The sequence below is a fragment of the Vespula pensylvanica genome, chromosome 7 (genome assembly GCF_014466175.1).
Source record: "Vespula pensylvanica isolate Volc-1 chromosome 7, ASM1446617v1, whole genome shotgun sequence".
Lineage (NCBI taxonomy): Eukaryota > Metazoa > Arthropoda > Insecta > Hymenoptera > Vespidae > Vespula > Vespula pensylvanica.
This window is the reverse complement of record NC_057691.1, coordinates 6,545,236-6,568,972: the sequence shown is the minus strand read 5'-3', so window position 1 is coordinate 6,568,972 and position 23,737 is coordinate 6,545,236. Positions and strand designations below refer to the sequence as shown.

The window sequence follows — 23,737 nt, the reverse complement described above, 5'->3', positions numbered from 1 at the left end:
TCCGTTGAAATGTGTATGGACATTGATATACGTAGGTTAGCAGCGGGCGATAGGGGCGCCGCCAGGTGGTGAGTCAAGGAAACGTAAACGAATGTAGTGTGCGTGCGCAAAAAGATGTATACGGATTTGTGGAGATCGTACGGAAGTTACGACGTAGTGACCGGTGTGTGTGGCGACCTCCATCGACACGAACGAGATAGGATAGAGGATAGAGTGTAGGGTAGGGCACAGAACATAAAGGTAGGGTTTAGAGAGAGAGAGAGAAAAGGGGGGGGGGAATACGAGAGTGAAAGGTGGGGAGAGAGTAGCCCTTGGCTGCTAGCGCAACGTGCTGGGAAGGGTAGGGGGGTGGTAGTGTGGTGGTGGTGGTGGTGGTGGTGGTGGTAGAAGGAGCGAGCGAACGAGAGAAAGAGAGAAAGAGTGGGCAAAAGAGGAGAGGAAAGAGAGACGTGTAGAATGATTCGGGTCTACGGACACGCTTGCGTCTCGCGACGGTTCGTGCTGTTCCGCATCCGCAGCCACAGCCACCGCCACCGCCACCGCCGCCGCCGACACTGCCAGTGAAAATCGTGTGAACGCGCGTGCGAACGAGGGTGGTTTTTTCGATAAAAAGGAAAACGTTTACGAATGATTCCGTCCTCTCGCGATACATAGAAAATACGTGTGCGCCGCTCCGTCTTCTTTTCCTCTCTCTCTTTCTTTCTCTCTCTCTCTCTCTCCCTCTCTTTCTCTTTCTTTCACTCACTCACTCACTCACTCACTCTTTCTCTTTCTCTCTCGTTCCTTCCGCGGAAAGAGATCCTCCTCTTACGGACGGTAGTACGCGCGAGGAGGAAGGGAACGTTTGTGCACAGTGAAGTGACGCTTTGGTGTGTTAGAATATCGAGCGTCGCGTTGACCGCTACGAATTTTCTCTCTCTCTCTCTCTCTTTCTTTCTCTCTCTCTATCTCTCTTTCTCTCTCGGAAGTCCAAACGGAAATCTCACACGCGATAATGGCGTACTTTCCGACATTCCGATGTTTTTTTCTAAAGAAGTTGTGTCGATTCTTTTGAATGATAAAAATGCTCGTACGTTGCGCCTTATTCGAGTTCTCTAACCTCGAGAGTTCGGAATGCAATAATACCGGAGGATGTGATAGGGTCATCATATTTAAAAGCTACTACGACTACTTTCTTCTTACGCTCTCTTGTAATATTTTCTCCTCCACCTTCTCCTCTTCCTCCTCCTCCTCCTCCTCCTCCTCTTCCTCCTCCTCCTCCTCCTGTTCTTCTTCTTCTTCTTCTTTACCCTTATTGCCGCTTACAAAGTATATGATTTTGTTCGTTCGACCAGCAGAACGACTACCTTTTCATCTATATTATTTTGGATCTATTGGCCTATCACCAGGTTCGTACCATCGCATTTCTTCATCGCATACATCTTCATCTCATTTTTATCTTATATATTTTTCTTTTTGTATGTATTATAGAAAAATTTTTATTCCGACTAACGAATACCATATTGTTACGAGATGGAAAATGTTCGATTTCTTTTCTTTTTCTTCTTTTTTTTTTTTTTTCCTTTTCCTTCCCCCATTAATACCTCCCCCTTCGACTTTTTCATTTCATGCGTCTTCCGTTTTTACGGAAGGAATGAGGAGATCGGTTGAAGAGATACAAGTATGAAGAAGTTTATACTATTTCAAGTGTAAATGCTTTGGAACCGATAGTATTTTATATTCGCATATATTTCCTATTTAAGCTTTATTTGATTATATCAAAGTCGTCAAATATTTTCACAGTGAAAACTCTTAGTTGAAATTATAGTGATCAATTGAACAAAAAAAGAAAAAAGGGGAGTGAAAAAGAATCGGAACATTTCATTACAAAAAGAAAGCAATATGATATTATAGCCACCATTATATATAAGCGTTCGCGTAATTGTTACTTTTAGGTTAGGTTATTCAACATTTCAAGATACTTTTTTTTTTATCTTTAATGCATTATTGTAAATGATATTTCGATGCGTTTAGTAATAAATTATTATAAATGCAAACGATTATGAACCTCTTCATTTGATATTTAGTTGAGACTTTTCAGTTATTTAATTATTCTTGGAGGCAATATTTCATTTCTTTATTTAAAACAAAGTTAACGTGAACGATTAATTATTATATATAACTATGAATACGTACTCAGTTTTTACATCAAATTTGAAGTATATAATATGTAATGATAAAGGAGAAATTAATGTGTTCTCACGTGTGATATATATGCATATGTGTATATGTATATGTATGTGTATATATATAATGTATATGTATATATATGTATATATACTTATGTATTCCCAAGTGAATTTGTTTGACTATATTTCACTTGTGGAAATGCACATATAAATGTTTAGGAAAAAACTGCATTCAATAATGTTAAATACATATAAATGTTATTTTGATGTGAATTAAAGTTAATATTAATCTGTTTAATAAAATGAGATATAATATGCATTATATTAGAGTTTTATACATTATTATAAACCAGTGGTTTCAATATTGTCATCTTTTATTTATTTATAAGATATTATGTTTTAACAGGTAATCCAAACAATTAACGCATTCCACAGGGGAAAGGCTATAACGATTATGAGAAATTAAACCATAAGCGTATAGCTTTTCCCCTTTGGCGTGAGTAACATATAACCACAGATGCCCAGGATAGTTAATTAAATATTATAATGTAACAGTTGTAATGTACAAGAAAAATATTATAGAAGATGAATTATGGTATAGAGATTCGAATAGCATAAACTTTATAACTTATTTTGCGTGTGTTTCAGAGAGCAAAACAGAGACACAAAAATGGGTACGCTACTAGCTATAAAAGAGATTTCACAATACTCTCTTAAGCCTGAAATGGAGGCGAAGAGTCCTGCTGCGTAGACATGGACTCGTACGACCTGTTTGGTGAAGATGTCAGTGGCTCAATGCTCGATGCTCTTCCTGATCTTGGGGGGAACGATCATTTTGACCCTGCGAGTACAAGTAATTCTGTGGTAGTATCAAGAGATGGTCCAAACCCTGGCACTAATGGAGGAGGGAGTTACATTAGTCAATCTTATATTTCACAAGAATCACCTCTTCAAAAATTGACTTCATTTGGTGGATCTGAATTTGGAAATTCTAATCAGTTACAAAATCCATCTCAACGCAGTATGTTTAACCAAAATCTAGGAACGTTTGATAGCGGAACACCACAACGTGCTATGGTGCCAGGAGCTTTTCAAAATCAAGCTCGTAGTATGGCACCTCAGCATAGAGGACCTCACCCTGGTAGTGGAGGTCAATATCCTACTTATAATGATAATATGTATTCTATGGAACAGCAACATTCAATGGCTAGACCTAATATGAATATAGACCCTAATATGCAGGGTTGGCCAAGTAGTGGTAGTGCTTATCCTCAAATGCAAAGGCATTATAATCAGATGGCACAGCAACCTGCTACTTATCGGCAGCATATGCCACCTCAGTATTCGCATCAGCAAGATCAAGCTGGTGTCATGAATCAAAAATTACAACAGCAGCAACAACAGCAGCAGCAGCAACAGCAGCATTTTAGTACACAACAAGGAATGATAGGAAATATGGGAGTAGCAGCTCACCAAGCAATGCAAAGTGGTGGAACAGGCAGTGTCTACCAACATATTGTTGGGCAGCAACAACATTACCAACAAGGGAATTCTGTTGCAATGTATCAAACTTCGTCAGGGTATCCTGGTTTTACATCAGCCATGCATCAACAGCAGCAACAATCGCAACAACCTCCACAAAGAATGCCTCATCATCATCCACCTCATCCACCTCATCAAACACATCCTTCGCATCCCCAGCAATATTCACAACATTCGCAGCATCCTAATACGCAACAGCAACCAATGGATTCTCAGTATCCACATCATACAGCCATGTTTAATCAGCCGCAGCATTCTGGTCCTGCGGCACAATTTAATACTAATAAACATGCTACCAGTCCTCAATATCGTGCTACTTTTCCACAATTATCGCCCCAAATGTCTCCAAGACCTCAGATGTCTCCAAGACCACCCGCTGTGCAACAGCAAATGTCTCCAAGGCCCATTATGTCTCCTGCTAAACCGAGTACATTATCGCCGCATCCTCATGTACAACTTCCTCATCAACAATCAAATCAGCCTAATACAATGTCAGTTTCTCCATGCCCACCATCTTCAATGCAGATGAATCCATCCTCTCAACAAACCACTTTACAAGCACTTGAGCAAATGGTAATACCAGGTGTTGCTGTATCTAATCCAAATGTACCTGCTCAAGACTATAATCAATTTCAAACACGACCGCCATTGTCGCAAGCACCAAATGTTTTACAACAGTCAACTGCACAAAACTCTATACCGTCAATTGCTGGACCTAGAATGCCAATGTCTGCACAGTGGTCGCATCCACAACAGCAGTCACAGGTTAGGCCAAATTTGGCTGTCAGCGATGACAGAAATATAGTTGAAAATCAACCTCCAGTAGTATCAGAATCTAGTGCTCCATTATTTCCAGTATCTGGAACAGAAGCTATTCATAGTGGAGCAGAAACATCAGTAAGAGATTCTACAGAAAATGTACCAAATTCTACAGAACAATCTACACAAGGTACTGAATCTATAGATCAGTCTACCCAAAATCAAAAATCAGATATGCTTGGTTCTGGCAGTGAAAGTTCAGTGCAAACTACTTCACAAAATAATTCGAATTTAGATCATACTCCTGCATCATCGACACACGTGCAGATGGAAGCAGTACAATCTTCTGCAACGTCTAGTACAAGTGGAAATATAGACTGTGGAAACGTGTCTTCGTTGCAGCAGCAACAGTCTGTCACAGGAACACTTTCTACTACTGTTACTAGTATGGAAAATCAAGTTACATGTGATACAAAACAACATGATCAGACTATGGAAATTGCTTCTGTTCAACATCATCAAGCATCCATGGGAAATACAATGTCACATCCACAACAGCCTGTAATCAATCAAACTCAACAGCAGCAGCCACAACAACAGCAGCAGCAACAACAACAACAACAACAACAACAGCAGCAGCAGCAGCAGCAGCCTCAAGCTCAACCTCAAGTTCAACCTCAACCTCAAGTTCAGTCTCAGTCTCAGCCTCAGCCTCAGCCTCAATCTCAGCCTCAGCCTCAAGCTCAAGCTCAAACTCAGCCTCAAGTTCAGCCTCAGCCTCAACCTCAACCTCAATCTCAAACACAACCATCAGCATTACCACAACAACAACAACAAGTACAACAACCAGCTCTTACTTGTCCTCAACAAGTGCAGCAAATTCCAATAATAAATCAGTCTCCAATGGTTTCGTCACAAAATTCATCAATCCAACCAGCACAAATACAGCAACCCCAAATGGGACAAACACAACAAACGCCAATTACTCAAACGGCGCCAGCAGCACCATCTCAACAGCCACCACAACCATTGCAAACACTTGGCCCAACTCAACAATCTCAAATAGCACAACCACAGCAACCAGTAATGAGTCAAGCTCAGCAACCTCAACAATCTCAAATTCAACCAACACAACAACCACAATCACAAATGGGACAACCATCTCAACAAATCCCAGTTTGTGTGACTCAAGCACAACAAGTACAGCAGTCTCAACCGATAATGAACCAACAAGTAGGAATGATATCACAAAGTACGCCGATGATATCGAATCAAATTCCTCTACAAACTCAACTACAATCTCCAATACAAAATTCCTCTACACAAATACAATCTCAAACTAGCCAAGTTCCACCTACGCATTTAGCTGCTCAACAAGTACCTGCTGTCAGTCAAACAAGTGGTATGGTATTGACATCTCATCAACCCACAGCTCCTGTGTCAAATTCACAAACTCCACATCCAGTGCAATCCAATTTCACTGAATATACAAATATTCAAAAAACTAATACCATGTACACGAATGATGTTATGGTAGCATCAGGACAACAATATCATTCTGGCAATGATATAATCAGTGGTAATACAATGCCAAATATGTATGGTATTTCATCTAATGCAACTCCTACATCCGTTGGTCCTACTACGTTCAATGCATCTTGTGCTCCGGTAACTCATCACCAAGAAAGAGCTGCATTGCAACAACAATTACAGGAACTTTACTGTATGCCACCAGCTCCAGAAAATCAAGAAAAAATAGTTTCTTTACAAGAAAAATTACAAGCTTTACAGCAACATGAAACAAATGATCAATGTAATGGCGGAGCACAATGTATCTTGCAAACTCCAATGTTCACAGCGGCCGTTGTCGACAGTCCACAGGTAAAAAACTAAGTTCTAGTTTTATTTTCATCAAATTATTATGTAAGAGAATAACTGATCATTTGAATTATAGGTATCAAGTACTACCGGCCGTGGCCGTAGTAAAGGTACACCACGGACTAAAAAGAATCGAAAAAAAGCAGATAAAGAGGCTGCTGCCCCTCCAGCAAGTACACAAGCGCTCGTTCAACCGGAACAACCTTTGTCAGACAATCAAGTGACACCGGGAGATAGCAGTAATATTGTCGATAGTGCTGCTGATTCCGAAGATATGAAACCATCGTCTGGTGATATGGAGGAAGATTGGAATAAGGGTAGAAAATCGCGTCTCCCTCGTAAACCACGTAAACCAAAAGAACCTAAAGAACCGAAGGAGGCCAAGATAAAAAAGGAACCAAAACCACCTAAGGAAGCTAAGCCTCCAAAAGGAGCAAGAAAAAGAAATAAAGATAAGGATTCAACAAAACGTAATAGAAAGTCAGTAACAATTTCTTATTGTTTATATTCATGCAGTATTTTATTATATACATATATCTTAATAACATAATTTATTTAATTTTTCAGAAAAGTTAATCAATCCGAGTCGGCCGATGACGATACAGTACAAGAAACGGAAGAAACTGTAGTCGCAGATTCGAGCGTGATTAAAGATGCAGAAGCAAAATCTAAAGATATATCAAATCAAGATGATCAGGAACAAGTTGATTCTTCAACGACCGAACCATTAATGGGTGAAACTAAAGAGGAGGACAAAGTGGAATCAGAAATTCCAGACGATGAAAAGAAAGAACAAAATGTCGAAGCAACAACGGAAACTACGACGACATCTAGTAGTAAGAAAAAAGGAACATCTCGAAAAAAATCTTCTAGTAAATCTTCTTCAGGAAAATCTCCTAGAAGTTCTAAGTGAGTCGAAAAAAAAAATATATATATATATATACATGTATGCATACATATATGAATAAATGCGTCGATAAAATGGTCAGATGGAAGATAATGGAATATCACATGTATTTTTTTTTTTTTATTTTTTATTATAGGAAACGGAAAAGTCGTATTGCACCTGATTCCGATGGCGAAGAATTAGCTGCGACGCCACCACCTTCACCGGAAGCTGGAGATGACAATAAAAGGCGTTCTGCGAGAAATACCCATCGTAAAAAATATGTTGACGATGTCATGCTTCGGTTTTCAGACGATGATGTTCCCCTTCAAGAGGCTCATCTTTCTAAAAAGGCTGAAGGTACAAGTACATCTAAACCAGCAGCTGTTAAGAAGGATAACGAAGGTGGTGAAATAGGACCAAACAAGCCTAATTTTGTATATATTGTACGTATGAATAGAAGAAACGTTTAAACGATATTATTTTATATAACTTTTCTAATATATAATGATATATTTGATTATTTCATAGAATACGACTGATGAAGATTCTATGGTTGTGCAACATATTTTATGTTCCCGTATGGGAAAGAGAGAAGTTAAACCAGCAATATTACCCGATATAAAATCAGAGACGACACCAGCAGAGACAAATGAAAATGTGACTGAAGATGTCACGCCATCTGAAACAAATAATACAACGGAAGAAAAGGAAGATAAAAAGGCAGAAGAACCTGAGAAAGAACCATTGGTAGAAAGTACGGATAATAAAGAAGAAAATAATGAAAATGATAAAGACGTAACAACGGAGACGTGTGATGCTGAGAATGAAACAAAGTCCGATTCTGATAAACAAGAAGAAAAAGTAGCGGATTCTAAAACGTCAGAAAATAATAGTGTAGCAGAAGCAAAGCCACAGATGATAGAGGTCGAAGAATATTTTGTAAAATATAGAAATTTTTCATATTTGCATTGTGAATGGAGAACGGAAGAAGAGCTTTATAAAGGTGACAAACGAATCCAAGCTAAATTAAAACGATTTAAACAGCGACAACAACAAAATACTAATATATTTGAAAACGTAAGTATATCTACGAATATTAAAAGAAATAACGTAGGTATTAATTATTGTATTTATTGATACTTCGATAGAAAAATATTAATCCTTTAATATTGTCATTGCAGACAGAGGATGACCCATTTAATCCAGATTTTGTCGAAGTTGATAGAGTATTGGACGAAGCAACTCATACAGATCCAACAAGCGGAGAAACTGTTAGACATTTCTTAGTTAAATGGCGTTCTTTACAATACGAAGATTCTACATGGGAATTAGAGGAAGATGTAGATCCTGAAAAGATAGCGCAATTTATGAAATTTAATAAATTACCGTCAAAAGATCAATGGAAGGTTAATATATTATTTTTACGTATAATAATTTTTTCTCTCAAGGTCACTGACAATCACATGTAATATACGTGTATGTTTAATAAGTCGCTCTAAATATGCGTTTTATATTTTAGCCAAAGAAAAAACCAAATGCATCAGCATGGGTTAAACTAGAGGAGTCACCAATTTATAAAAGCAATAATAGTTTACGACCATATCAATTGGAGGGACTTAATTGGCTTCTTTTTTCATGGTATAACGGACATAATTGTATTCTTGCTGACGAGATGGGTTTAGGAAAGACAATTCAATCATTGACATTCGTCGATGCTGTGTACAAATATGGTATTCGTGGTCCTTTCTTAATAATAGCTCCTTTGTCAACTATTCCAAATTGGCAAAGAGAATTTGAAAGTTGGACTGACATGAATGTTGTAGTATATCATGGATCGTAAGTATAGAAATTATGAAGTAACTTCTATTTCTTTTTTTCTTCTATAAAATTAATGATAACTTTTTGAATTAATTTTAAATATATTATTTAATTTTTTACTTACAGAGCAGCAAGTAGAACTATGCTACAAGAATACGAAGTTTATTATAAAAATGAGAAAGGCCAGCAAATAAAAGATTTAATTAAATTTAATGTCCTTATAACAACTTTTGAAATAATCATTACGGATTTCAATGAACTACGTGGATACAATTGGAGACTCTGTGTTATTGATGAAGCTCATAGGCTGAAGAATAGAAATTGTAAACTTCTCGAAGGCCTTAGACAATTGAATTTAGAGCACAGAGTATTGTTATCTGGTACTCCTTTGCAAAATAATGTGAACGAACTATTTTCTCTATTGAATTTCCTTGAACCAGTTCAATTTTCTAGTAGTGAAGCGTTTCTTAAAGAATTTGGAAATTTGAGTAGTGAAGGTGAAGTTCAAAAGTTACAGCTTCTTTTAAAACCAATGATGTTACGTCGACTTAAAGAAGACGTCGAAAAGTCTTTGGCACCTAAGGAAGAAACTGTAGTAGAGGTATTATATATTATAATTTATCGAATATTATATACTATAGCGTATATAGAACTCGCATAACTCTGTCTCTTCTTATTATATTTTAGGTGGAATTAACCAATATACAGAAGAAGTATTATCGTGGCATTTTAGAGAGAAATTTCTCCTTTCTTGCCAAGGGTACTACATCTGCTAACATTCCAAATTTAATGAATACGATGATGGAATTAAGAAAATGTTGTATACATCCATTCCTTCTTAATGGTGCTGAGGATCAAATACAATTGGATTATAAGACTGGTGACAAGGAAGATTCTGAGGCCTATTATCATGCATTAGTAAATAGTTCTGGAAAAATGGTTCTCATTGATAAATTATTGCCAAAATTAAAGGCGAGCGGACATCGAGTTTTAATATTTAGTCAAATGGTGAAATGTTTGGATTTATTAGAAGATTATTTATTATACAAGAAGTAAGTCGCGCCCTAAAACTTTTTTAACAATTTTGTATGAAACTATATATATATATATATATATTTTTTTTTTTACGACAAATATTTATTTTACTTATTAGATATCCATATGAAAGGATAGATGGTCGAATTAGAGGAAATTTAAGACAAGCAGCTATTGATCGATATAGTAAACCTGATTCAGATAGATTCGTTTTTCTACTTTGTACAAAAGCAGGTGGTCTTGGTATCAATCTCACTGCTGCAGATACAGTTATTATATATGATAGTGATTGGAATCCACAGAATGATTTACAAGTAAATAAAATCCTAATAATGTGCGATCTAATAATAATAATTTATTATAAATAATATCTAATTTTTATCTTCTCCTTTTTTTTTTCTCTCTCTTTCTCTCTCTCTCTAAATTATATCTATAGGCACAAGCTCGTTGTCATAGAATCGGTCAGCAGAAAATGGTAAAGGTTTATCGATTACTTTGTCGAAACACATATGAAAGAGAAATGTTCGACAAGGCTTCTTTAAAACTTGGATTAGATAAAGCCATTCTGCAATCAATGAATACGAGCCAAGGTGGAAAAGATCCTAGTAACAAACAATTGACAAAAAAAGAGATAGAAGATTTGTTAAAGAAAGGAGCGTACGGTGCTATCATGGATGATGATAATGCAGGAGATAAATTCTGTGAAGAAGATATTGATCAGATTCTTGAAAGAAGGACTCAAGTATGTGATAGAATATTTAAGGAAAATATTTTGTTTTTCAATTCTAATTCAATAAGTGGACAAAATTTAATTATTGTCTAATATAAAAAAAAAAAAAATAAATAAATAAGGATTGCATTAAAGCTTAATTCTTTTTGCCTGTACAGATTATAACAATTGAAGCTGAAAAAGGATCTACTTTTTCAAAAGCTAGCTTCGCATGTTCCTCTAATAGATCAGATATTAATATCGACGATCCAGACTTCTGGAAAAAATGGGCTAAAAAAGCAGAGATCGATACTACTGAAAAGAAAGAGGAAGATGAATTAGTAATTTCAGAACCTCGACGACGGACACAAATTAAACGCTATGGACATGATGAATCCGTAGTTGACATGTCAGAATTAGACAGTTCTGATGATAATAGTGATGATGAAACTAGTGGTGGATTAACGGGCAGAGGTATGTTGTTATCAAACATATATATACATAATTATGCATGTGATTATCAAAGTTGCATCATAATTGGTAATAAAATAAAAATAGATAAGAAATAAAAAAAAACAAAAAACAAAAAGAAAAGGAAAAAAAATTATGTAATATATATTGAATTATATTTTTGTATAGGTAAAAAGAGGAGAGATAAATTTGGCAAAAAATCTCGTAAATTTTATGACGAATACGTACCAAGAGAAGGAGAAGTAGTATATGGTAGTTGGGCAAGAAGCGAGTGTTTTAAAGTAGAACGTGGTCTTTTAACGTTTGGTTGGGGACGTTGGGAAGAAATCTTGCAGCATAGTCAATTTCGTCGAGGGTGGCGCGAGGTTGACGTTGAAGATTGCGCAAGAGTAATCTTACTCTATTGTCTTCGTTATTATCGTGGCGATGAAAAAATTCGTAGCTTTATTTGGGATCTCATAACACCTTTGGAAAATGGAGAAAAAGTTAAAAACGTGTCCGTTAGTACTAATGCAAGAAATAGTAGACAAAAGAAAAAGGGTCGAGTCAGAGAAGGTAGAGAAACTCGAGGATCTATTATCAATGGTGGACCAAGTGATCCTAATCATTGGAGCAACGCAGAAAAGTACGATGGTGACATATTTTTGGAAAGTAACTATAGGAAACATTTAAGCCGACATGCGAACAAGTACGTATAAATAATTTTACACGTATTATTTTAATTGATAAGTTCAAAGTACATAGGATATATCTAACATATATACGAGGTAAATATAATAAAATAATTAATATAAACGTAATATTTGTTTGTGTGATTTAGAGTACTGTTACGTGTACGAATGCTGTATTATATTAAACATGAAATAATTGGTGACTTGGTACAACATATTTCCGATGGCGTCCATGTCAGGTTTGTAAAACTTTTAATATTTATCATTTACATATGGTTCCCTCGTTTATTTTTTTTTTCTCCCCTCAACCCCCGCCCCTTCGCCCCCCGATGGTCTATCACGGAACATGCACTCACATATGTGCTTATATAGAGCTTTATAGTTGCATGTGCAATGTATATGTTTTATTCTGGGAACTGCACTTGTATGAGGAATGGTCGATAAAAAGCCAAACTATGTTTATCTTTGTAGCTCTGTAAATCAAACTGTTTATTGTTGACCCCATGCTACTAATATAAAATATTTCCTATACATCTCCTCTTCACATATGACACACATGACATATACATAAGTTCATACTCAAAAAAAAAGGAAAAACAAAATACAAAAAAAAAAGCTATTAGAAATTTCTCTCCACGTCTTATAATCGTCATGGATATCAACGTCAGTGTGGTAAGAGATATATATGTATATATATGTATGTATATATATATATATATATATATATATATATATATATCGTGAAGTAATAATGCACTTATGAAAATATCAATTAAGAGGAGCACTTTTAGATAGAGCTTGTGAATATATAAATATACATAATTAAAAGAGAGAGAACATAAAGAATTTTTTTCTTTTCTTTCCTTTTCTTTTCTTTTCTTTTCTTCTCTTTTTTTTTTTTTATCTTTCTTTTCTTTTCTCTTTAATTTATTTGATGATGTGAAAAAAAATCTAATAGTATGTATATAATGTCGTCGAGACTTGCTATAAGTTTACAAAATTGTTCAATTTATTACTTCGTCATGATCTGATCGGTATATCATCATATGAATTGGCAAATTGTAAATGAAACCGCCCTACAGTGCTTTGCGGATAAACCCTCCGCAGTTGACGGAACGACCAGCGAAATGGTGGGACTCGACGGCAGACAAATCCTTAATAGTCGGCTGCTACAAACATGGCTATGAGAATTACGACCAGATGAGGATTGATCCCGCGCTTTCTTTCATTTCAAGCTGTCCTCCCCCTTCTTCCCAGTCTCAGACTACTCAACAGAAGTAAGTATCATCAATTTTCTCTCTCTATATATATATACATATATATATATATATATATGTTATTTGCTATATTTTCCTATCACCACCACCACCACCACCACCACCACCACAACCACCACCACCACCACCACTGCCCCACCACCCACCTTATAAATTTATTTTCCATTTAAAGGCACTGCAAATTTGCTCTCTAACACTCTGCTTGCACGCTTTTTTTTTTTTTATCGGCTTTTACATCCGTGTTTACGCAAAACTATTATGGATTCTTTTTCTCATTAGCATATACAATATAAAACAATGGGGGACATATATATATTTGCATATCTTTTCTTATCACATTTCATATATATGTACACATATATATATGTATATATGTATGTATATATATATATATATATATATGTATGTACGATAAAAAATATATAACTTATATTTTTTTCTAATGTTTTTTTTTCATAGAAGTCTTTTCTGATCGAGAATTGCTATTTTCAGTGTGGAAATAGAAGATGAATGTAAAAATGATTGTTGGAAGATCTCTCTTGTTATCAATCATCTAAGTGATTTATAGTCATTCATTTTTTTTTCTTTTTTTTTTTGTTCTATTAGTGGGTCACTTGCTACATTTTCAGATAGTTATATCCACACAGAGCAGTTTGGGATGACATCGCGTAATTTGTATATTTATTTCATTCAGATGTATTTGTGTCTTACAGTTCCTTAAATATCTAATTCTAAAATTCTGTGATAGACATCAGTGCATTGTATATATACATATATATACATATATATACACACACACACACATACATATGTACAAATTATATATGTATATACGCGCGCACACACACATATATATGTATATGAATGCATTGATAGGGTGAAAATACAAAATCTTTCTCTATATAATTTTAATATACATATTATATTTTCCTAATAATAATAATAATAATAATAATAATAATAATAATAATAATAATAATAATAATAATAATAGTAATAATAATAATATTAATATTAATAATATAATAATATAATAATAATAATAACAACAACAACTACAACAACAATAATATATATATATATGTATATGTATATATGTATATATGTATAATTTGTGAATTCCAGCAGCAGTAGCAGAGATGAAAATAGCTTAGAAAATGAAACGGAAGACGGAGAATGTTCCATCGTTAAAGATTCCAAAGATTCGGAGAAGTTTACTCGAGAGACGCCGATAGATTCACCAGCTATATCTAGTAAAGCGGATACACCTATACCAGAAGCTAGTAGTAGCCATGATGGAAATGAAGTTCTTTTAGAGGATGATAAAACTTGGCCATCCGTTGTCGATTTAAATACACGATTACGTCGTGTAATTTCTTCGTACCAACGTAGTGTTACTAATAAAAAGGAAGATGTTAAAATATTGCAAAAGAATAAGCCTGGTATAGAAGGTGAAACAACTACCATTAATCATACAGGGACGACAATCAATGAACCGCCATTGAATATGCAAGGGTGGGATTTGCAACAATTGGCTATGTATTTGCTGGTTAGTTAATAAAATTTTTCTTACAATTATTATTGCAATTGTTGGATAGATTGTAAAATTGTATTATTGTACGTTATCGTTTTTAAACACAACAGAAAATGGAAAGGAGAGAGAAGATGGAAGCGATGGTAAAGGAACGAGAACGTACAAGAATCGAAGAACAAAAAACTAAATGGTCACGTCGCGAGGAAAGCGAATTCTTACGCGTAGTATCGACTTATGGTGTCAATTATGATAGAAAAAAGGCACAATACGATTGGACAAAATTCAAGAGTATTGCAAGGTTTGACAAAAAGACGGATGCAGATCTAACAGATTATTACATGTCGTTTAGAGCTATGTGCAAGAAGGTCTGTAATGCTAAACTGAACGAAGAAGAAGGTACGTGTGTGTATATATATATATATATACATACATATATATTCCTTTTTACATTTTTTTTTTGTTTTTTAAATCGATAGTTATCATCCTGTACGCATTATTTATACGATGTAGTAGTTATAAGTATAATCAAAATACGCGTAAATATTGTTAATATATTAATCTGTATATATGCATGCTCAGACATTCTATTATATTGCAGACTTTGCAGATGTTCCGGTTGATCATTTGAGTCCTGCTAAAGCAAGACAGATATTGGATCGAGTTGATCTGTTAAGTAAAATACGCGAAGAAATTTTGTCTCATCCTCATTTAGAGGAACGTCTTTCATTGTGTCAACCATCGGGTGACACACCAGAATGGTGGCAGCCTGGTAAACACGATAAGGAATTATTGCTTGGTGCAGCGAAACATGGTTTAGGGAGAACAGATATAACCATTTTGAATGATCCTGATTTCTCTTTTCATAAGATTTTAGGAAAAAGTACTTACATAGGTACTGCGCAAACACCTAAACTTCCGGAAAAATCAGAAAAGGCTATTAAGATAGAGAATAGGGAAGACATATTGAAATTCGATAAGGATGAAATTCTTGTGAAATTGGAAAAGGGTGAAGGAACTTTGAAGATCGAGAAGATAGGTGCTAAGAGAGATACGATATCGACGGAAAAGAAAGGAGATAATCCAGAGATAGAAAAGAGTCAAGTAGAATTGACAATAGTAAAAGCTGAGACGAAAGTTGAAGAGAAACCGGCTGCGCCGACGTCCTTGCCACTTCCGCCACCGCCTCCGCCTATCAGCAATACGCTTACTATTTCTACCGTATCGAAAAGTACATCATTGGAAAAAGAAAATACTATTAATAAGATCAAAGTTGAAGAGAAATCTGAACAGGCATCGGACTCGACGAAAACTGATGTGACTAATACTCCTGATAATTCTATCGTTACTTCGAAATCAACGGAGGAACCGATGACTACCGAGGAAACTCCTCCGCCAGTTACAAATGAGGAAACTCCTGTTAATAAAACTGCCGTTGTTGACGCAGAGAAATCTGATGAACAAACTAAAGAATTGTCAATGGAATTGTCCAATACCGATGAACAACAACAACAACAACAACAACAACAACAACAACAACAACAACAACAACCAACGCAAGATCTTCCCGTAACAGAAAGTAATGAAAAATCTACTTCTGAAAATAAGGACATCAATACTGAATCAACGGAGAAAAGTATTGATACCTTGGATACAATTGTCACTGAAGATGTTAAACCGAACATCGTAAAAACCGACAATTCCACGACGACTAAAGAAGAAACTGAAATAATCGAAGACAAGGCTGCTGCGGATGCTAAAGAAAAAACCAAAGTATCTAAAATCGAGGATAAGTGTAGCGTCCAAGCTGCGGAACTTAAAGCAATGTTTCCTGATTTGGAAGTTATACAACCTTTATCGCGATTAACCCAAATCGATACTTTCGTTCTACGAGATAAAACGATAGACTATAATGAGCCTACTATTGTACAACTTTTAGCTCATAGTTGTAATAATGCTTCTTTAAAATGGCCGAAAGTAAGGAAATTTCTTTTATTTTATTTATTTTCATATCAATTATATTATTCATGATGATAACGATGTGATATCGAATGAAATAAAATAGTGAACAATCCGAATGGACGAAAAGATTACAAATTTTTTATGAAAATCAAACAAACTTTGCTTTTTGATATTGCATTTGCATATTTAAGATATGTGTGTGTGTGTCTATATATATATATATATATGTATGGTTTTTTTTTTTAATTTTTAGGAACACGCAATCGAAGCTCGTCTAATGCATATTGTACATGCAATAGAACATAAAGAATGGCCTGTATCAATAAACTTTAGCGCGGGAGAGGAATTGGATACGACGTCGAATGAAAAGGATTGTTCAGAAGTGATAACAATAACGACAGATCATGGGGTGTCACGTTCACCAGCAACAGGAAATAATATTTCTGCTAGTAAAAAGAGGAAAAGACATATTGCCATAGATGTTGAAACGGAACGAGGTAAATATTTTCTTTTATTTATTTATTTATTTATTTATTTATTTTTTAATGGCATCACATGTGTTTTACATTTTACGAATGAAAAGTATTTACGAATAAAGATTTAATTTTCATATTATTTCATTTCAGCTAAACTTCATGCGCTTCTCAATAGTAGTCAAATACAATCTCAACCGCCGACACCTTTGAGCAAACCAACAATCCTGTCGGGATCGACTACTTGGGAAGTTAACGAAGAATCACAATCTGAAGATTCACGACGCTCAACACCGGTACAACCACCTCCGGCACATCAACAAACGCGAACACCAACCATACCGTTTGACTTGAAATATACTGTTCCTGGTAAAACAACAGTTATACCAGGTACTTCGAGTACTTTAACGCCTATTGATTTATCTGCTGGGTAAGTAAATCTATTAAACAACGTTATGATATTATTTCCTGTCTATATTTAATTGAAAATAACGTATCAAACTTGTCGCTTTGGAAGTTTCATTCTCATCCTGAAACTTGAGATATAATTGCTTCTATTTCTTTAATGTGTATGTATATATATTTTTTATAGGTATCCAAAAACAAGTTCCGATAGCAATAAAGATATTATGAACGAAGTTCAGGACTTCTCAATGCCTAATAAAAATAAGCAAAGCAATAGCAATAAAGGAAAGCTTGATAGCATGTTGGATAAGTTAATGAAAAGGAAAAATTGTGTAAGTATGAAAAAAGAAGAAGTGAAAGAAAAATTATTCATTAGTAATCCGATATATATTGATAGTTCTGATTATTTAATCACGATTAGATTGTACTATTTGTCTAATAATTTTTATTACACATTTTGATGGAAAAATAAGTCTCATCCTTTGTTTGATTAGCCGACAGACGAACCTATAGTTGGAAAGGAAAAGAAACGTCGAAAACTAGATGAAATAGTATTAGGTTTGAGTGCTGCAAAGGAACAACAAAGCAGTCACTATCCCGAACATAGTAAAAAGAACACGATTACACCCAACGTCACTGTCACTCCAACGTCAGCACCGATTGGACTTCCTAATCCTCCTGCAAATACTCAAAAGCCATTTTCTATCACCGTCACATCGATTCCATCGTCTCGAGCATCAGGGACATCTTCCAATTTACCACCACCATCGTTGCATTCGCACAAGGATAGCTTTTCTGCGTTGCTAGTTCAAGCCGAACAACAAAATCGTGAACTTAAGAAACAGCAACAACAACAGCAACAACAACAACAGCAGCAGCAACAACAACAGCAACATCAGCAGCAGCAACAGCAACAGCAACAACAACAGCAACAACAACAGCAGCAGCAACATCAAAGTCATCAACAGCAAGCTTTCAATTCGGCACACTCCTCTGCAAGTAGTCATAGGAAAAGTTACGAAGCTATGATAGCTGATATCAATAAAGTTGCTGAATATTCATCGAAAATTGGATCATATTCTCACGAAGCAAAGGTGAACAAATGGTTGGCTGAGCAAACTGCTATGTCAGAGCAGTTAAATGCCGAGTACTTAAACGCACCTAGACGACGAAGACCTCGGGTCGATCCATCTTTGTTAGATTGGAAAAAATTGACGGGTGATGAGAACGTTGCCGTGATTAATCGTTTAACTGGAAAAAAGGTATATACGTTAATGATCTCCTCGGATAGTTTTACGTTTGGTTTATACATTATCATCGTTTATGGCAAAGAGTAAATAATGTAAAATATCTTTTATTTATTTATTTATTTATTTATCTATGTTTTCCTTTCTTTCTATCTTTCTTTAGGTCACCGGTAGCAAAGCTCCTCAATTGAAACGACTTGGACAATGGCTGACCGAAAACCCGATGTTTGACGTCGATCCAAAATGGGCCGAACTTGTGAAAGAGCGTGGTAATCTGCCGCATGATCTACAAAAGAGATTACCCGGATCCGATAGATCTGGCGTAAACAAAGGGAAGAGTCCTGGGAGACCACCAATGATGCCAAGTCCGACTAATCAACAATCGGCAAGCCAAGCGAATTTAGCTGCTACGTCGATGGCATCCAGCTTAAATTTCCCTTCGTTAGGCAATCTTAATAATTCCCTTTTATCTGGACTTTCACTCGGCAATTTCGATCCGAAAAATAATCCCCTTCTAATGCCATTTGGTGGCCTACCGAACCTAGGGGCACTAAGCGGTCTTAGCAATCTTAGTAATCTCAGCAATATGAGTCTAACAAATTCGTTATTTGCAAATCTTGCTGGACTTGGTTTGCCATCGTTAGCGGGTATGGAAGCTGCTTTAAGTGCAACTGCAACTAGTACGGCCGACACAAATCCAGCGGTCAGTTCGGTTAGCAGCAAAAATACTAGTTCAAGCAGTATTAGTAATACCGGTAAACCACGAAACAAATTGGAAGCCCCCACGAGCAAAACGTCCGTGCCATCGACTTCGTCGGCATCGTCGGCGTTACCAACGACGACACCATTCCCCTTCTTTTTTCCAAATCCTAGTCTTCTGTACACGCCATTAGGTTTAGGTGGTTTGAATCCGTTCTCAATGCAACCTGGTGGCGTATCGTCGGCCTATGAAAGTCTGGCACAGTGCGGCCTTTTAAATCCGCCAACGTCAAGTGCCTCGACTGTACGGAAGCCTGCTTCGTCAGCGAGCAGTTCGAGACAACGAGATACCATTGTGGATTCGTCGAGCAAACGAAAGGATTCCGAGAAAAAGCCTAGATATCCCGTAGATCCGGGTATAACGTTACAACAATATACGGATATGGCATTACATACGGAAGATAGGCGTCGTATGGAACACGAAAAGAGAGAGGCTATCGAGCAACAAAACGATATTACCGACGTGAACGAAAGAAGGCTCGACAGGAAAAGTAAGGAACAAGAGATGAAAGAGGCTTTGGAACATTTGAGTCGAACGAGTGCAGAATTGTTAACGAGGAATCTCGAGGACGTGCAACAGCGATGCAACGAAAAGAGAAGTCATAGCATAGATCGTAATCAGAACTCGGATCAGCAACAAACGTCGACTCCGTTAGAGGTAACATTAGAGCCTGTAGCTAAGAAAATGCGATCCGAGATCGAGACGATCGCGAAGCCTACTACGACAGTGACAAATAACGATACGCCATCGGTCGACGTGGAACCGGTTGCTAGGTCAACAAGTACGACTAAGCAGCTTCCTCAAGAAGATACTACGGCTGCTGCGGTCACTACGGAAACACCGTTGAACGCTAGCAACAAAAAGGAACCGACGAGTGAAGCTCCTCCAACGACGATTACAAATGTACCATCTCCTTCGCAGCAAGCTTCGACTACGAAAGCAGACTTGAGTAATAAGTCTCACATAGCGGAAAGCGAAGAGGATGGTAAAGGCGGCGCTAAGGCTAAAAAATCACGAAGTGGTAAGAGATTAAGTATCGAACCTCCGCCCGAACGAAAGAATCTAAGGTCAAGTGCCGGTAGACAAGCAAGAGCGGCGGCCGAACGACAAGCGAGATTGGAATGTGAATTACAGTCCGAACACCAACAACAACAACAGCAGCACCATCATCAATCGCAGGAACAATCGCAGCAACAAACCCAACAACAACAGGATAGTCATGTTGGAAACGAATGAACTCGTGTGATCGATGTTAATGCGAATAATAGTGATTACAATGCTAATAAATAACCGACACCTATCGAGTTCGTCGTAATTATATCTCGATTTGTGAAACTAACTCGGTTATTTCTAGCAGTTAGCTAACCATTTGTCGTGGATCGCTACGTTGGTGACTGTATAATGTGCATCGTTGGGTAGATTTTTCTTATCCTTTCTTTTCTTCTTTTTTTTTCCTTTCTCTCTCTCTTTTTTTTTCTTTTTTTTTTTTTTTTTTTTTTTTTAATGAACACAAGTGCGTTAAAGGACTACAAACGTGTCAAGGTTGAACCTTTACAGGTAGCCTTTCATCGTCGTTGTGAAAATGAAGAAAAAGACATAATATGAATGAAAAGAAGTGGCATCTTACAGGTGGGCAGAAAAAAAAAAAAGAACACGTTGTTGTTGGTGTGAATGTACGTTAAGATACTTTGAAGTCGGGCGATAGTATTTTATCACTCGATACTTTGTGTGGTGATTAACTTTTAATTACGTAACATTACAATTTAAAGGAAACAAAATAAGTAAATAAATAAATAAATAAATAAATAAACAAATAAACAAATAAACAAACAAACAAGTATAATTTTGTTAAATTTAATATCTTTTACGATCTTATCAGTTTTGACCACAGGGACTGTTTTATATAACTGCTATCACTTTATTGTGCACTAGCCCCTCATTGTGCGTGCTATAATGTCGGGCATAACACGATATAATAATATAACCATAACGTAGGAAAGTAATTATTAATTTAATAAATAAATAAATAAATAAACAAAAAGGAAAAAAAGAAAATGTAAATATTATATACATTATGCCTATAGCTCATAAGCAACTGTGTACTTGGAGAAGTGTATATAATAACGCAATGTACTTTTAATTACATTAGATGAAATAATAAACAGCTTCTTTTGTTGTTTGCAAATGCCAAGCGCCAAGACTTCCATTTTATTTAGTGTATTGACCTCGATCAGAAGAAATTGGTAGCTTGCAGCATCCATGTTCGATATTCGATTTTGTAACAACCGTCACAGCATCATGACACGTAACGATATTTCGTTCTTTATTATATTAACTACATTGTCATATATATAAAAAAAAAAAAAATTATAAGTTCAGTATTGAAAATGTTAACATTATTACTCTGTATTTTGTATCGTGTACATTGTATCAAAGTATATATGCAATAATTAATTTAAAGTCATTATTCGTATTGATGTTTTCACGTCTTTTATCCCACTTTTTATGTAGGTTGCGACACAATCCGCAAATATGGTTTTCCGGATGGAAGATCAACAGTCTTTACAGACGCAAATAATATTTTCGCTTCGTTTTCTGTGACAAATGGTTGAATCATAACTTCTTCTCCTTTCTATGTAAGAAAATGAAAAGGAAAAAAAGAATTATCTTGTCGAATATAAAATAGTCAAATATAATTGATAAGATAAATATTTACCTTCCAATCTACAGGAGTTGCAACTTTGTATTTTTCAGTCAAGAGAAGCGATTCGATGACACGTAATATTTCGCTACATGAAACAAAAAGGAAAGACAATATATTAATGTTAAAATCAAGATCACATACGTATAAATAGATTTCTTTGAATTTACATACTCGAAATTTCTACCAGTGGTCGCAGGATATAAAATTGAAAGACGCATTTTTTTGGCTGAATCTATAATGAATACAGCTCGTGCTGACAAAGGTAGACCTTGACTATCTACCTCTGCAGGGTCTAACATACCAAGCATCGTTGCTAGTTTGCGAGACTCATCTTCTATTATTGGATATGGGAAAATCTCGTCCGTTATTTCTCCATAACTTTTAATGTCCTGTATTTGAGTTTGTATAATCATTAGTATATATTCTACGTATGATATACGTTTGAAAGATATGTATGTTACATATAGCGCATGATAAAAAGCTTGTTTTTTCAAATATAAAATATTTGATACAATCTTATAACGATATTATATATAGAGTTTGTTAAGAATCGTCAAGCGACACAAAATGTATTTTAGATATACCTCGATCCATTTGTGATGAGAATCCACAGAATTACACGATAATGCAATAACTTTCACGCCCAGTCTTTCAAATTCGGGCATTAATTTTGCAACTCTTGCCAATTCCGTAGTACAAACAGGCGTAAAATCACTCGGATGCGAAAACAAAATACCCCAACTAAAAAATGTAATTTGTTATAAATTAATTTTTATATATTCACAAATTAAAAATCATATAAGGGAATTTTGTTTATTATAACTTATAGGTTAGATAAACAAAAAAATATTGACTTACGAATCTCCGAGCCATTCGTGAAAATTAATTGTACCATTTTGTGTTTCAGCTGTAAAATTAGGGAATGTTTCGCCTAACAAAACCATTATTAATAATTACGCGCAACCAACAGAAATAATATGGAACAGAAGTCTTTGTTTTTTTTTCTCTGTTTTTTTTTTTCGAGTAAACTCTCCTTTGACTATTATCTGTCGAATAATAAAATTCCCCACTAATGTAGAATTTTGTTAATTTATAAAAAATCAAATTGAATCAATGTTTCGTAAGAGCAAAATTAATTTTCAAAGAAAAAATAAAGGGAAACAAAACAATGATAATAACATGAAGTATCACGTGTTACAAACAAACGCCTAATTCGTCGTTTACTTCAGGAAGATGTCGAATGATTTACTTATAAAAAAACATGTGCATTGGAATCATGGATAATAATAATAATAATAATAATAATAATAATAATAATAATAACAACAACAACAACAACAACAATAACAATAACAATAATAATAAAAAAGATGATAAAAGTCACGAAAATATAATATTTAGAACGTTTCATAAATTTTGATGCTTTTTGGAACGTTAA

The 23,737-nt window shown here is 35.4% G+C and overlaps 2 protein-coding genes across 5 annotated transcripts; one reads left to right on the top strand and one right to left on the bottom strand.

The window, feature by feature from the left end:
- Window positions 1-382: 382 nt before the first annotated feature.
- LOC122630632 (chromodomain-helicase-DNA-binding protein 7) lies at window positions 383-22,068 on the top strand. 4 transcript variants are annotated; one of them, XM_043815350.1, is made up of 25 exons: window positions 383-1,388; window positions 2,817-4,991; window positions 5,205-6,350; window positions 6,424-6,827; window positions 6,915-7,256; window positions 7,391-7,679; window positions 7,765-8,313; window positions 8,418-8,642; window positions 8,756-9,072; window positions 9,181-9,655; window positions 9,742-10,106; window positions 10,208-10,403; window positions 10,526-10,831; window positions 10,978-11,272; window positions 11,438-11,957; window positions 12,090-12,179; window positions 13,023-13,217; window positions 14,343-14,766; window positions 14,862-15,147; window positions 15,350-16,725; window positions 16,964-17,207; window positions 17,337-17,613; window positions 17,776-17,920; window positions 18,083-18,850; window positions 18,999-22,068. In XM_043815350.1, exons 2-25 carry the CDS (start codon window positions 2,922-2,924, stop codon window positions 20,829-20,831), a joined length of 13,137 nt encoding a protein of 4,378 aa, XP_043671285.1. In that variant the 5' UTR covers window positions 383-1,388; window positions 2,817-2,921; the 3' UTR covers window positions 20,832-22,068. The 4 variants fall into 4 exon arrangements, with proteins under 4 accessions (XP_043671285.1, XP_043671283.1, XP_043671282.1 ...); XM_043815348.1 differs by lacking the exons at window positions 383-1,388; window positions 2,817-4,991 and having other exon boundaries at window positions 5,241-6,350; window positions 15,350-16,521; XM_043815347.1 differs by lacking the exons at window positions 383-1,388; window positions 2,817-4,991; window positions 13,023-13,217 and having other exon boundaries at window positions 5,241-6,350; window positions 14,346-14,766.
- LOC122630634 (peroxiredoxin-6) lies at window positions 21,977-23,574 on the bottom strand. The gene is made up of 5 exons (XM_043815353.1): window positions 23,158-23,574; window positions 22,884-23,040; window positions 22,471-22,688; window positions 22,312-22,384; window positions 21,977-22,227 (listed from the first exon to the last, which is right to left on the bottom strand). The coding sequence occupies exons 1-5, from the start codon at window positions 23,241-23,243 to the stop codon at window positions 22,099-22,101; spliced, it is 663 nt and encodes a 220-aa protein (XP_043671288.1). The 5' UTR covers window positions 23,244-23,574; the 3' UTR covers window positions 21,977-22,098.
- Between the last annotated feature and the right edge of the window lie 163 nt (window positions 23,575-23,737).